The 14,046-nt window shown below is 35.4% G+C and overlaps 1 protein-coding gene across 1 annotated transcript; it reads right to left on the bottom strand.

The window, feature by feature from the left end:
• Positions 1 to 8,395: 8,395 nt before the first annotated feature.
• LOC120177547 lies at positions 8,396 to 13,157 on the bottom strand. Its single transcript, XM_039183658.1, has 5 exons — positions 12,923 to 13,157; positions 10,886 to 12,858; positions 9,368 to 10,666; positions 9,078 to 9,219; positions 8,396 to 8,961 (listed from the first exon to the last, which is right to left on the bottom strand). The coding sequence occupies exons 1-5, from the start codon at positions 13,155 to 13,157 to the stop codon at positions 8,396 to 8,398; spliced, it is 4,215 nt and encodes a 1,404-aa protein (XP_039039589.1).
• Between the last annotated feature and the right edge of the window lie 889 nt (positions 13,158 to 14,046).

Genomic DNA, 14,046 nt, shown 5'->3' with positions numbered 1-14,046 from the left:
GGGGTCTTGAAAAAAATCATTTACCATTACACTTGATAATGCTTCTGCAAATGATAGAATGGTTAAGAGACTGAAAGATGTTTTGAATGTCATTTCTCCTCTTCCCTGCAATGGTAAGTACTTCCATATAAGGTGTGTTGTCCACATTTTGAACTTGATAGTTCAAAAAGGTTTGAAGGTAATTGATTCTTCTGTTAATAAATTACGTCAGATTGTTAAGTTTATTGATTCATTTGACTCTCGACTTTGTGCCTTTGAATTAGCTGTTAAAGACAGTGATTCTTCTTTCTCTTGTAAGTTAGTATTGGATGTTCGTACTCGTTGGAATTCTACTTACTTGATGATTCATAGGGCACTTGAGGTTAGATAGCAATTAACTTGTTTTTTAATAGGGAAAATGAGTTGGATATCATTACTGATCATGAAAGGGAAACAGTTCAAACAATCTATGATTTTCTTGAGCCTTTTTATGAAATTACTACTCTGTTCTCTGATTCTAAGTATCCCACTTCTAACTTGTATTTGGCTAACATTGTTGCAATTGAGAAATTGTTATGTGATGCTCATAATGATCCTTGTGAAGGTATTTTTGCAATGGCAGGACCCATGCTTGAATTATATGAGAAATATTGGTTTGATCACTCTATGATTCTATCTTTTGCTATTTTACTTGATCCTCGATATAAATTACAACTTCTGAAGGAGTTGTACAATGCTTTTTATAGTGAGGATGAGGTTCAACAGAGGGTAAGTCTCATTTATGATGAGTTTATTAAGTTATATGTATTTTATTCAAAATATGCACCTTGTGTTTCTTCCTCTTCTTCTTCTGTCCAAAGTAGCACATCCTTGAACAGAAGTGGCTCAAGTTCCAATCGGCCTCTAACATTTAGAAAATCATATTTATTTCAGGTTAGTATAATTTCTAGTTGAATTTTAATTTATTTATTTCCTGTTTTCATTTACTAATTTCTTGTCCTTTTTTAAAAGAATTTTGATATCAATTTAGTTGCTTCAAGGAGTAGACGATCTGATGTTGACTCGTACATTAGTTTGCCCCTTATCCTTCATATTGGAGAACCAGACTTTAATATTTTAGAGTATTGGAAAAATCAAAGTGTTTCATATCCTGTACTTTCTCGCATGGCGAGAGATATATTGACTATTCCAATTACTTCAGTTGCATCTGAAACATCCTTTAGTATGGGGGTAGAATTTTGAACAAATTAAGAGCTTCACTCTTACAAAAAAATGTTGAGATTTTTGTAACAACCCGTAATTGGTTGTATGATTTCGAGCCAGAAGATAAGGATAAATACTACCTTACTATATTTAATGAGTATGCTATGTAAAGGTATGATAGAATTGTTTTATTTTTAATTTTAATCTCAATATTTCAAATTGTTTCTTAATTATTTTAATTTTATTTTTAATTTTTTAGGGTGTTGAACGTTAAGTGATACAATTGGAATTTGAGATTCAGTATTGTTTTTTCCGTTTACAAGCAACTTCTACTTATTAATTACTTATTATATTTATTATGTTTAACAATAACTGAAACAAATTTTTATTGATTCTTTTGTTTTTTGTAGGATGCTTCTGTGCAAAGTATCACATCCTGATTTTGCTTGATATTATTTCTGTTATTATAAACAATGTTGAATGCTTGATTATGTAAGGGTTTGGTAAAGTCGGAAATGTTTGACATTATTGGCCATCGTATTCCCTTTGGCTTTACCGCTGACTGCATGTTTGTTTAATGCATAAATGGTGCTTGTTGCTGCATGTTGTTGTCTGCTGCCTGCTGCTTCCTGTTGCTGCCTTGTAATTTATTTTGTTGGTCTGACTTAAATAGATTGTTGAAACTGTCATTTTTTTTCGAAATAGCTACTCATGTTAAATTATGTTGGTAGCTTTAAAAGTTGCCCGTAATGTAAGAATGTTGGCAGCTATTTCGATACAAAATCTCGATGAAGAAATTTATGGTAGCAAAGTTAGGCTTTTAGCCTTATAACATTTTTGTTAAAAAGATCTGAGAGCTTAAAAAACACTATTTTTTTCATTTTATTGTATTCAACTTGAATTAACTCAAATGTTATTCAAATTTTATATCAAATGTTATTTAAATTATCATTATCAATTAAATTTATCTTTTATATTATGTTTTATTTATGTTATAATTGTTAGATAACTTTTCTTTAAGAAAAATAAACTGTATAGTTTATATTTATATTGTAGATAATTAATCATGTTCAATACCAATACTCATTTATTATCAAATTAATAATCATTTCATTGTCAAAATTATTTGTATTAATAATGTAAAACGCTAATATAAATTACATAATAAATACTTAAATTATTAATATTATTTTTTTTTTACATAAATTAAACTATATAATTTACATAAATTAAACTATACTAATTTACATTTAATCATTGTTCATTTCCAATATTTTTATTAATCATGTTTTATATAATTTACATTTAAATAATTTTATTAATTTTATGAAATACTTTTATATAATAGGTCTATTTATTAATTTAATTATTATAATAAATATTTTATTATAACATTTAAAAATTAATCATATTAATTTTTTAATTATATCATAAACTCAAAAACTCATAATTTTATTAAAATCTTATAATTTCGTCCATGGTAATATATAAGTCAGGTAAATATTAGATCAGTCAATAACAAGTCGGGTCATTTACAGGTCAAGTTAAAAACAAGTCAAGTTCATCACAGGTCAGGTTGAAAACAAGTTGGGTAATACCAGTTATTTAATAGGTTAATCTCAGGTTCGGGTTCATTTTAGTCGGATGCAGGTCGGGTTCGGGTATCATTTTTTCGGTTTAATTCGGGTTCATGTCGTTGACAGGTCGGGTTCAGATCCACAATTTCCAGGTCCAACTCGAATTCAGGTAAATATCAGTTCCGACTCGAGTCAGTTTCGGATCGTTACGGCGCATGTTAAAGACAATTTTGACTCGACTCAATTTCAGTCAGTTTTATAGGTCGGGTCATCTTTTTACAGCCCTAGTGAGGACTAGAAAAATGCCACAAAGGGCCCAAAGAGGGGACCAAATAGTCGTCCATAAAATGAACATTATTTCCATTATTAGGCAGCCAACAGAGATTTGAGTGAAAGCTATCTAAAGTTTGAGACAAGGCACAGCAAACGGGGGAACAACATTGTAACACCCTTTTCTCGTATCCGTTCGCGAACATGAGCCAAAGTTGTCACACGAACATATAAGAAAACTCTTATACGAAGATCGATAAAATATTGTTTCTTTTAAAATAATCAAATATAATAACAATCATGAAAAAAATATTTAATTGCATAAAATCAAAATATAATATTTTAACATTCAAATCAAGTTTGATTTAAGGCAATAACATGACAATTTGATATTGTTTTATATAAAGAGTGAAAGAAAGTGCATAAAAACTGCTTAAATAAAAATTCATCTTTATGCTATAAAATATAACTTTATCAAAATATAAAACCAAAATTCATGTTTATAACTAGATATTACTTACTGATTTGTATTCATATAAATGATTATAAACCATTTAAACATAATAAACATATTAGAGCATTTATGACCCAATTAAATCTAGTCATATAAAATATACTAATACTTATAAATGTATACATGCAAACTAGAAGATCAAAACAACAATAAGATGTCATTATTGATATCAGTAAGCAGTCCTCGATAAGTGATGTCAAACTAAGCTCCTTACTCCATTCGATCAAAACAACAATTAAATCTAGTTTATATTTATACGCTAATATAAATTACATAATAAATACATAAATTATTATATGATACTTAAATCATTTCTTGCCTTAGGGAAAATTTTCCATAAATTTTTATAATTTCTCTACTATGGTCGAATATCATAGGTATCTCATTCCATAATTTTCAACTTGATTCAAGCACAAATTCAACCTTTAAACATCATTTCCATGCATCTACAATCAATACCATATTAAAATAAATCCAATTTCAATTTCATATTAGAACCCTAGCTTGGCCGAATTCAATATAACCATTTCTAATGGTTTTCATCACTTTTCAAGCTTGGAAATGGATAAACAACATCATAATCCAACCTTAGAACATCAAAATCTAACATCCCCTTCATCCACCCAATTCATGAAACTAAGGTTTCAAGCATGGAAATCATGAACAAATTGTACCAAATGATAGAGAATTTCATGTAGAAAAAAATTCTATTTCATGTTTTCTTCCAAAATTCTAATAAATTGGCTTGAAAAATCAAAAGCAAATATTCTTACCTTTGGAGAACTTCATGGCTTAGAGAAGAAAAATGAACAAAGTTCATTAAATGTCATGAAATTTGCAATTAAAAATATCTAATACACTTGGCATTAATATAATTAACATAAATTAAAAATTCATTTTAATGTTTAAAGACCTTTTTGCCCTTGAAATCTCATGTAATTTATCATGAAACCTATTCATTTTATTCAACATAAGGTAAAAAACAAACCAACACATTGATAACTTCCAACTTTGCCCTTGTATTTTTCCAAAATCACAATCTTGTCATTTTTCATCCAACGATCATTGTTTAACATGGAAAATCAACTTAAATCCAATGGTCCATGTTAAATCCTTACATATTAAGGCATGTAAATGAAATTATTAACCTTCTATCATCCTTCAAAATATCTCGAATATTTAATTCAATCTAATTATCTGAATTTTTCTTGAACTTTATTGTTTTATAGCAATTAATACAAGTTCCGAACGAAAACTTCGAGTAACACAAAAAGGTCATTATTGGGGGTAAACAATTCATTTATAGGATAAAATTTCTTTTAATAAAAATTACTACTTTGATCCTTAAACTTTTTCAAAGTTTACACTTCGGTCCCAAAGTATGATGGAATCTAAGACCACCCTTATTAAGTGGCTGACAAAGAACATCCCAATTGATCAGAGGAATTTTCTTGATCGAGGGTTAGAGCCTCGAATGAACCGTTGTATAATTTTATCAATTTCTGAACAAACACTAGAGGGGAGTTTAGCCGTTTGCTTGAAGTATATAAGGATCACAACCAGGGTTTCAAATCGCGGTCGCGGTTGCGTTTTCGGTTTTTTCGGATTTACCGTGATTGCGGCCGTCGAGGGCGCTATTGCGGCCGTCGCGGACGCTATTGCGGCCGTCACGGGTAACTCGGACATCGACGAAACTACTATATCGCGGCCGAAATCGCAGTCGCGGACCGTTTTTTAAAACCCTGATCACAACAAGAACATATTTGGCAATGTTAATTCAGCCAGACATAAAGAGGGTACGAGTAGCCCAACCACTTAAATGAGTCTTCATTCAATTTATAATAAAATCATAGTGAGAACGACAAATACGACCATGAATGATTGGCCTTCAAATTATTCCCCAAGGTATCAACCGCTAATAACCTAGAAGAGAACTTATAGAGTCGCAGATTCTTTCCTGTGTTAAAAGAGAAATAAATATGAAACTTTCGACTGCTGACTCTGTGACCAGAGAAGTTTTGAACTCAGTCAAAACCCATGCAATAAAGCAAGTTTGGTGTTAGCCTTACAATAGAGAATGAGATCATCGGTGAAAAATAAATGGGAAAGAGGCAAACCATTACGAGCAAAAAAAAAAGGCTTCCAAAATCCTGCAGAAACCATACGACAAATGCTATGTCCAAGTTTCCCCATGACAAGCACAAAGATGTAAGAAGAAAGGAGGTCTCCTTGGTGGATGCCCCACTCAAGACTAAAAGGGAAGGCAAGAGAGTCATTCCACTAAATTTGCATGGAAGAAGAAGTAATGGAACACACGATAGTTTGAGTAATCTGAGGGGGAAAGCCAACATCAAGAAGAGTTTCATGGATGAACTCCCATTTAACTTCGTCAAATGCCTTCTCTAAATCCACCTTAATAGCCATCCATCCCTGCTTAGATTTCTTATTGTGTATGAAATGAATAATTTCTTGGTTTAGAATGATGTTCTCCATGATGGACCTCCTAGAGATAAAGCTAGTTTGGGCTGGGTGAATAAGATGAGGCATAATGGGCTATAATCTACGAAGAATGATCTTGGTGATCAGCTTATGAAGGACGAAACACAGGCTAATCGGATGAACGTCATCCATTGTTTGCAGAACATCAACCTTAGGGATGAGAACAATGATGGTTCTATTGAGAGAATGCTTAATCAGATTACCCATGAACACACTTTGGACCATACAATAGAAATTATGACCAACAATTTGCCAATTCTTTTGATAGAACTCTACATGAAGCCCATCAAGACCATGAACTTTAAGTGGAGCCATGTCAAAGAAAGCAACACATATTTCATCCACATTAGGAATGGTTTCAAGGCTAGAAAATTCTTTCGGGTCCAAAGAAGAAAAACATCCTGAACGACGAAAGGCGCCTCTGCTGGCCTCAATGTTAGGGTAGAGGTTCTAGAAGCAGTTTGTGGCCTTGATTTTAAGCCTCTCTTCATCATAGCACCAATCATTATCACCAGGCTTGAAAGAGGTTATTCGGTTCTTAGCCTTGCATCGGTTAGCCTTTTGATGAAAATACTTTGTATTTTTATCACCACTGGTGATCCAATCAGCTCGAGAATTTTTCTTTCAAAGGGTTTTTTACTGGTCAATCAAAAAATTCCAGCTTAGATTGAAGGCTAAATTCGAGAGAGGATAGGGAAACAAGGAAACAATATGTCTACATGCAAGAGCCTTTTGAACCCCTCTAAGACGAGCTTTAATATAACGCTTCTTGGAACCTATAGAACCATAAATATTATTGTTCCAAACATTGACAACAGTCGTGAAGTCAGAGATAGTGTCGGATAAGCTAGGGGATGACTTCTAGTTATCAAGAACGATCATTTCAAAGTCATCAAACGAAAACCACCCCGAGAAGTACTTGAATTGATGGGGAAAATAACTTCTATAAGGTTGTTCAGTATAGAGGAGAAGAGATCGATGATCCGAACGAACCAGAAGAAGATGATGGACAAAAGCTTTAGGGAAAAGCTCGTCCCAATGGGAATTGCAAAGGACACAATCAAGGCGAGTTTATGCATGGCCTTGATTCCAAATAAAGTCAGGACCTTGAAAGGCCAAATCTCTAAGACCATAATTGAAAATAAAACAATGAAAGTCCTTACTTGTTCCAGTAGCGACAACACAACCCTTTCGATCAGAGAAAAAGAGAGTAGCATTAAAGTCCCCAAGAAGAATCCAAGGGGAGTTTATAATTAAGGCCAAATAGTCAAGGTGATGCCAAAGAAATTTTCTTTTAGGGGCAGGCGGGCTAGCATAAATGAGCATAGACAAAACAGGAGATTGGTTCCTGACGTGAGTGATGTGGAAGTGAACAAAACTGGAAGTGATTTAAAAAGACATCAATGCGAACCATATTGTACCAACAGAGCCAAATTCCACTAGAAAACCCTTGGTCTTCAAATTAATTAGAATGAGGAAAACCAAGAGAAGAAATAACTTAATCAACTTTGAAGCTACTAATTCTTGGTTCAACAAACTTAATAACATCAAGTCTAGAATCCCGAATATAATACTTAGCAGTAGTCAGAAACTTTGGGTCCCCACAAACCTAAACATTCCAAATGAAAAACTTCATTATCATGAAAATAATTGTTAATGAGGGAGAGAAAAACCAAACCATCAATCAATTATCATATCTGTCCTACTCTCCATAGAAAGGTTCAATGAAGACTTTTCTGAGGCTCACTGAAAAATCACCAGAGTGGATTGCTTGGGTTGATTCGAAGATTGAACAGATGTACCTTAGAGTAGGGAACTTTAAGAGTCGTCATGTGGTTTGTTAGGTTTAGACGGGGCGGGAAAGGACAAAGGTATGTCAAAGTTAATCACCTTATTAGGATTGACATTTTCATGAATTTTGATCACACACTGCTTCGAAGGGTTTACAGGAGATGCAATGTTAACCGTTGAGATGTCCTTTAGTGCTCGACTTGAGTTGGAACTTTGATGAGGAGTAACCGAGATAAATTTAGAGGGCTCAACTTGTGGGTGGATGTGATGAACGAGATAATGAAGAAGAGAAAAGAAAGAGATTTCAGAGGAGAAGCAGAAAGGGTTTAAGAAATTCTGAATTCATTTCAAGAAATGATGCATAATCCTTCCTTTTCCAGGTACAATAATTTTATACCGTGTACTACCAAATCTAATAAGCCAGCTGGCTTAGATTCTAACTAATTCTGTTACTGCATATTATCTTAGGCTTGGTGGACTTCTCTGTTGGGCTCAAGGCTGCTGGGTCTTCAAATATTAATGGGTTTAATGACCCGTGCTCCTCACGTGACCTTTACTATCATCAGGTAACAATCCCAATTCCTTCAGCAATCCCTAACCCTCGTTTATCATTTTCCCCAATTCTCTCTTCACCTCCCCGAACGTCCTCTCCTCCTTCCTCATCTCCTTCTCCAACCATGACAATACCCGCTGCTGGAGCAGATCCTTGTCCCCAAGGATCAAAGTTAGGAAACTGTCCCTTAAGAACAGTATAGTCCTCCCAAGTATCGCACGAATCATCTAGATTTTTCCATCTCACCAACAACTGAGTAACAGGTTTGTGTTTCCTGTTAACAATTCTTCTTCCCATGACTTGCAAAGGTTCAATTTTAATTTCACCTTCCTCTGTCATGTCAGGAGGATCCGTAGAAGAAGGGGCTAACTGTCCCATGTGTTTCTTCAAAAGACTCACATGGAAAACGGGATGTAACCGTGATGTCTCAGGTAAAGCCAAACGGTAAGCAACCTCACCAATCTTTTCTGTAATTTTGTAAGGGCCATAGTATCGGGCTGCTAGCTTTAAGTTTTTACGCAGAGCCAATGTTGTTTGGCGATAAGGCTGTAATTTCAGGTACACTTCCTCTCCCACTGCAAATTTCTTTCTGATCGTTTTTTATCAGCTTTTTGTTTCATGCGATTGGCTGCCTGTTCTAAATTAAATTTGACTAGTCTGCGAATGTCATCTCTAGTCTTCATTAATTTACTGACAGAATGCACTGGTGAGTCTGATTGCCATACCATTGTAGGAGGTGCATATCCATATAGAGCTTGAAATGGTGTCAACTTTAGGGCTGTATGATAGGTGGTATTATACCACCACTCTGCATGAGATAACCATTTAGCCCACTGCTTTGGTTGGGAGAAACACAACCCTCTTAGATACTGTTCAAGACACTGATTCACCCTTTCACTTTGTCCATCCGTCTCTGGGTGGTAGGCAGTACTAATAGAGTCTTAGTACCTAACTTCTTCATTAGTTCTTTCCAAAAAAGACTAGTGAAGGTTTATCTCTGTCTGAAATGGCCACTTTAGGCTGGCCATGCAACTTATAAATGTTGTCTAAGTAGAGTTTAGCTACTTCAGCAGCAGTATAAGGATGTGATATTGCCACAAAATGACTGTATTTTGTGAACTTATCCACCACCACTAAGATACAGTTCTTCTTCAAAGAAGTATGTAAACCTTCTATAAAATCCATAGTGATAATTTCCCAGGCCTGTTGAGGAATAGGCAGTGGCTGAAGTAAACCAGGTTTAGCAACATGCTCCACTTTAGTTTGCTGACATACTGGACAAACCCTCACATAAGTAGCCACCATTGCCTTAAGTTTAGGCCAATAAAAGTAACTTCTAATTCTTTGATAAGTGGCCTGAGTTCCTGAATGACCTCCATGAGGTGAGTCATGTAAAGTTTGAAGAATCTGTAGCCTAAGAGAGCCTTTAGTACCAATATAGACCCTATCTTGAAATCTGAGAATTCCTTTGGAATATTTCCACTTAGAATCAGCATTAGGAGACACAGTCAGAATAGAAATCCACTCAGTAGCCAAGAAATCATCCTTGTAACTCTCCTCCACTTCTTGTACCCAAGTAGGAATAACTAGAGTAGTTCCCATGACAAGACACTGAGCTTGGTCTTCCCATTGCCTGGATAAAGCATCTGCCACAATATTGGATATACCTTTCCTGTATTGGATAGTGTAATCCAATCCCAATAATTTTGTCAGCCCCCTTTTTTGAATAGCAGTAGTGAGTTTCTGCTCTAATAAGTATTTTAAAGGCTCATGATCAGTTTTGATGATAAAAGGTTTGCTCTCTAAATAGTGTCTCCACTTGGAGACTGCTAATAAAATAGCAAGGTATTCCTTCTCATAAATAGACATAGCAGCATGGCATTGACTGAGAGCTTTACTTAGAAATGCTATAGGTCTGCCTTCCTGTGATAAAACAGCCCCTATGCCTCCAGAACTAGCATCAGTCTCTAAATAAAAAATCTTAGTAAAGTCTGGTAGAGCTAACACATGTGCCAAACACATAATTCTCTTCAGTTCTTCAAAAGCAGTCAAAGCTGCACTGTTCCATTTAAAACAATCCTTTTTCAGCATCTGAGTTAAAGGTTTACTAATTGCCCCATAATATTTTATAAATCTTCTATAATATCCTGTCAACCCCAAAAATCCCCTCAATGATTTTAAGGATTTAGGTAAAGGCCAATTTCTCATTGCTTCTATCTTGCTAGGATCAGTAGCAACACCAGCAGCTGAAATAATATGGCCCAAGTACTCTACTTGGGTCTGACCAAAGAAACACTTAGATAGTTTTGCAAATAGTTGATTACTTTGCAAAACATCCAAAACTAATTGTAAATGCAGAATATGGTCTGTCATAGAACTGCTGTAAACCAATATATCATCAAAAAACACCAAAACAAACTTCCTAAGGAATGAACTAAATAATTCATTCATCAAAGCCTGAAATGTTGCAGGAGCATTAGTTAACCCAAAGGGCATTACCTTAAATTCATAATGACCCTGATGAGTTCGGAATGCTGTTTTATAAATGTCCTCCTCTTTAATTCTGATCTGCCAATAACCTGACCTTAGATCAATTTTTGAAAAGTAGACAGCCCCATGTAGCTCATCCAATAAATCCTCAACAACAGGAATAGGAAATTTATCCTTAATTGTCATGCTGTTCAACTGCCTATAATCAACACAAAATCTCCAAGTACCATCCTTCTTTTTAATGAGAAGGCATGGAGAAGCAAAAGGACTTTTGCTAGGTTGAATAATAGAGAAAGATAACATAGCAGCAATTTGTTTTTCCACTTCAGCTTTTTTATTATGAGGAAATCTGTATGGCCTTAAATTAACAGGCATAGAATCAGGCTTTAAAGTGATAGTATGATCATGAGTTCTTGTAGGTGGAAGACCTGTAGGCTTAGCAAAAATAGAATTGTATTTTTCCAATAATGGTTGAATAGTTGTAGGAGTAGGTCTTGAACTTTCTGTCATATTCATTAAAACAGCATACCCCAATAAAGCAGAATTTGAAACTGTCATCTTTAATAGTGTAGCTCCTGAAATCTGTTGCAAAAAATTCGAGGGCTGTTGGCCATTGATAACAATCTGTTCATTCTGATGTACAAAACTGAGTGTCAGTTTATTAAAGTCCATTAAGATAGGACTGACTAACTTCATCCAATCCACACCTAGGACCATATCACTTCCCCCTAACTGCAGAAGTCTAAAATCATGAATAAAAGAATGTCCCTGCATTTGCCATTCCACCCTGTTACACCTAGCTGTACTGAAAAGCTGTTGTCCATTAGCCACTGTAATAGCTAAAGGATATGGTGTAGTTACCTGAATTCCTGCATCAGCCCACTGAGGTGTTAAAAAACTGTGGGTGCTACCACTGTCAATTAATATGTTCAATGGCCTGCCTAGAATAGTGCCTTGAATCCTTAGTGTATTATGACCAATACACCCAGTGATAACATTCATAGAAATTTCTAGGCTCTCCTCATCTTGTAACACTTGCTGTTCTAATTCATTTGGTAAAGTTTCTGAAGATAAAACAGGTTCGTCCTCAATCATCATATTCAATTGCTTTATCTTGCATTGATGCCCTGGAGAGAACTTTTCACCACACTTATAACATAGGTTGTTTTGTCTCCTGTACTCCAACAAATTTTGTTTTGGAGGCAGATTAGGTGAACTTTTCTGTTGTGGATTTGAGAAATTAGGTTTATTACTAGGTAATGGGTTTGGGTAGGGTGGGTTTCTAAAAAATGCTCTCCCTCTTTTATTCTCATATTCCACCGAAAGCTCATATAGTTTAGCTTGTCTGCAAGCTTCAGAGAGTGTCTTTGGCTCCAAAACCTTAACTCTATGCTTGATATCTTCTCTTAATCCACTAATAAAAAGAGAGACAAAAAACTCTTCACCCAGAGTAGGATTCTGTAACAGCATATGAGGCTGCAATTCTTCAAACCTGTCCTGGTATTCCTCTACTGATCCCTTCTGCACTAACTTTGATAATTCCTCAACTATGTCAGCAAAGTACCTATCACAAAATCTATGGCAAAGATCTGTGTCAAATTCATGCCATGTCACATGATGTTTCTGCATATTATACCCATCAAACCAAACCTCTGCTTTCCCAGTTAGGTACATAGTGGCTACTTCTATTCTCTGCTCATTAGGAACATTACACAGAGAGAAATATTTAAGACATTTTTGAAGCCACCCCCTAGGATTAACCCCTTCAAAAAATGGAAACTCAATTTTAGGCCTATGCCACATAGACCCTGAACTTATAAAAGAACTTCCTGGACCTCTTCTTTCAGTTTCAGACCCCAACAATTTAGGTCTAGATTCACTATTTTCACCTAACTGATTCCCATTTTTTAAGACCACACAATCATCAGGTTTTGCTTTTAATATCCCAGGCTCATCCGGTTTATAAGTGAATCTTGATTTATCTTTTACCACAGTCACCAAAACAGGACTTTGTTCTCCATTTTTAGAAGCATTAGAAGTTTGTACCTGTTCCCCACAACATTTTCCTGCTGCCTGTTAGAATCTTCAACAACTCTTCAACATAGCTTTGATTAGTAGCCATTCTTGATTCCATTGCTGTGATTTTGTTTTCCTGCACTTCCCACCACTTAGGCGGATTAGTCTCGTCCCTTCCTTGCTTCACTAATGCTGTTAAATCCTCCATCTGTTTCTGCAGGCCTGATAGATCAGCTTCATTCATGTTTTGATTCTTCTTTGTCATGCCCTTTGCTTGCCAGAACCGAGGCTCTCGATACCAATTTGTGATGAACGAGATAATGAAGAAGAGAAAAGAAAGAGATTTCAGAGGAGAAGCAGAAAGGGTTTAAGAAATTCTGAATTCATTTCAAGAAATGATGCATAATCCTTCATTTTCCAGGTACAATAATTTTATACCGTGTACTACCAAATCTAATAAGCCAGCTGGTTTAGATTCTAACTAATTCTGTTACTGCATATTATCTTAGGCTTGGTGGACTTCTCTGTTGGGCTCAAGGCTGCTGGGTCTTCAAATATTAATGGGTTTAATGACCCGTGCTCCTCACGTGACCTTTACTATCATCAGGTAACAATCCCAATTCCTTCAGCAACCCCTAACCCTCGTTTATCATTTTCCCCAATTCTCTCTTCACCTCCCCGAACGTCCTCTCCTCCTTCCTCATCTCCTTCTCCAACCATGACAGTGGACTGAGAGAGGCTTCATGTTGGGTAACACAACTTTGGGTTTGTTGACTTTGGGAACATATAGGGATTTTCCCTTGCCAGAATTGTTAACTTTTAGTTTTTGGATGGGGGAAAGGAAAGAGCTCGACTGATCAATAGCGCTATCAGGATGAGAATTTGGGGTTGGTTGGTCATTATCTGAAACTTTGAAAAGAGGATTAAAATGAGAGTCATTGTTAAAAGCTTGCTTAATATGTACACCAGTCCTAGAGGGCTTAGAGTAATTGCGTCGCTGTTTCTTTCCAAAGAGTATCTAGGGGCCAAATTAGAGTTGTCCGGGTCAAACACAAGAGGAGCAAGAACTTTCAAAGGAGCAGGATCGACAGGGGAAGATTTGAGGTGCAAATTTTTTTGACATGTCAATACCTCATACATTCAAAGCAAACAGT

This window comes from Hibiscus syriacus, unplaced genomic scaffold, assembly GCF_006381635.1.
Source record: "Hibiscus syriacus cultivar Baekdansim isolate YM2019G1 unplaced genomic scaffold, ASM638163v2 tig00112293_pilon, whole genome shotgun sequence".
In the NCBI taxonomy this organism is placed as follows: Eukaryota; Viridiplantae; Streptophyta; class Magnoliopsida; order Malvales; family Malvaceae; genus Hibiscus; species Hibiscus syriacus.
The sequence above is the reverse complement of the archived record's forward strand: the minus strand, read 5'-3'. Positions and strand labels throughout refer to the sequence as shown.

Coding starts and splice junctions, on each gene's coding strand:
- LOC120177547 (XM_039183658.1), bottom strand. CDS start 13,157: ATGACAAAGAAGAATCAAAACATGAATGAAGCTGATCTATCAGGCCTG. Junction 10,667..10,885: donor AGGGTCATTATGAATTTAAG/GTAATGCCCTTT, acceptor TTCTTTGGTCAG/ACCCAAGTAGAGTACTTGGG. Junction 8,962..9,077: donor CTCACCAGTGCATTCTGTCA/GTAAATTAATGA, acceptor AGAAATTTGCAG/TGGGAGAGGAAGTGTACCTG.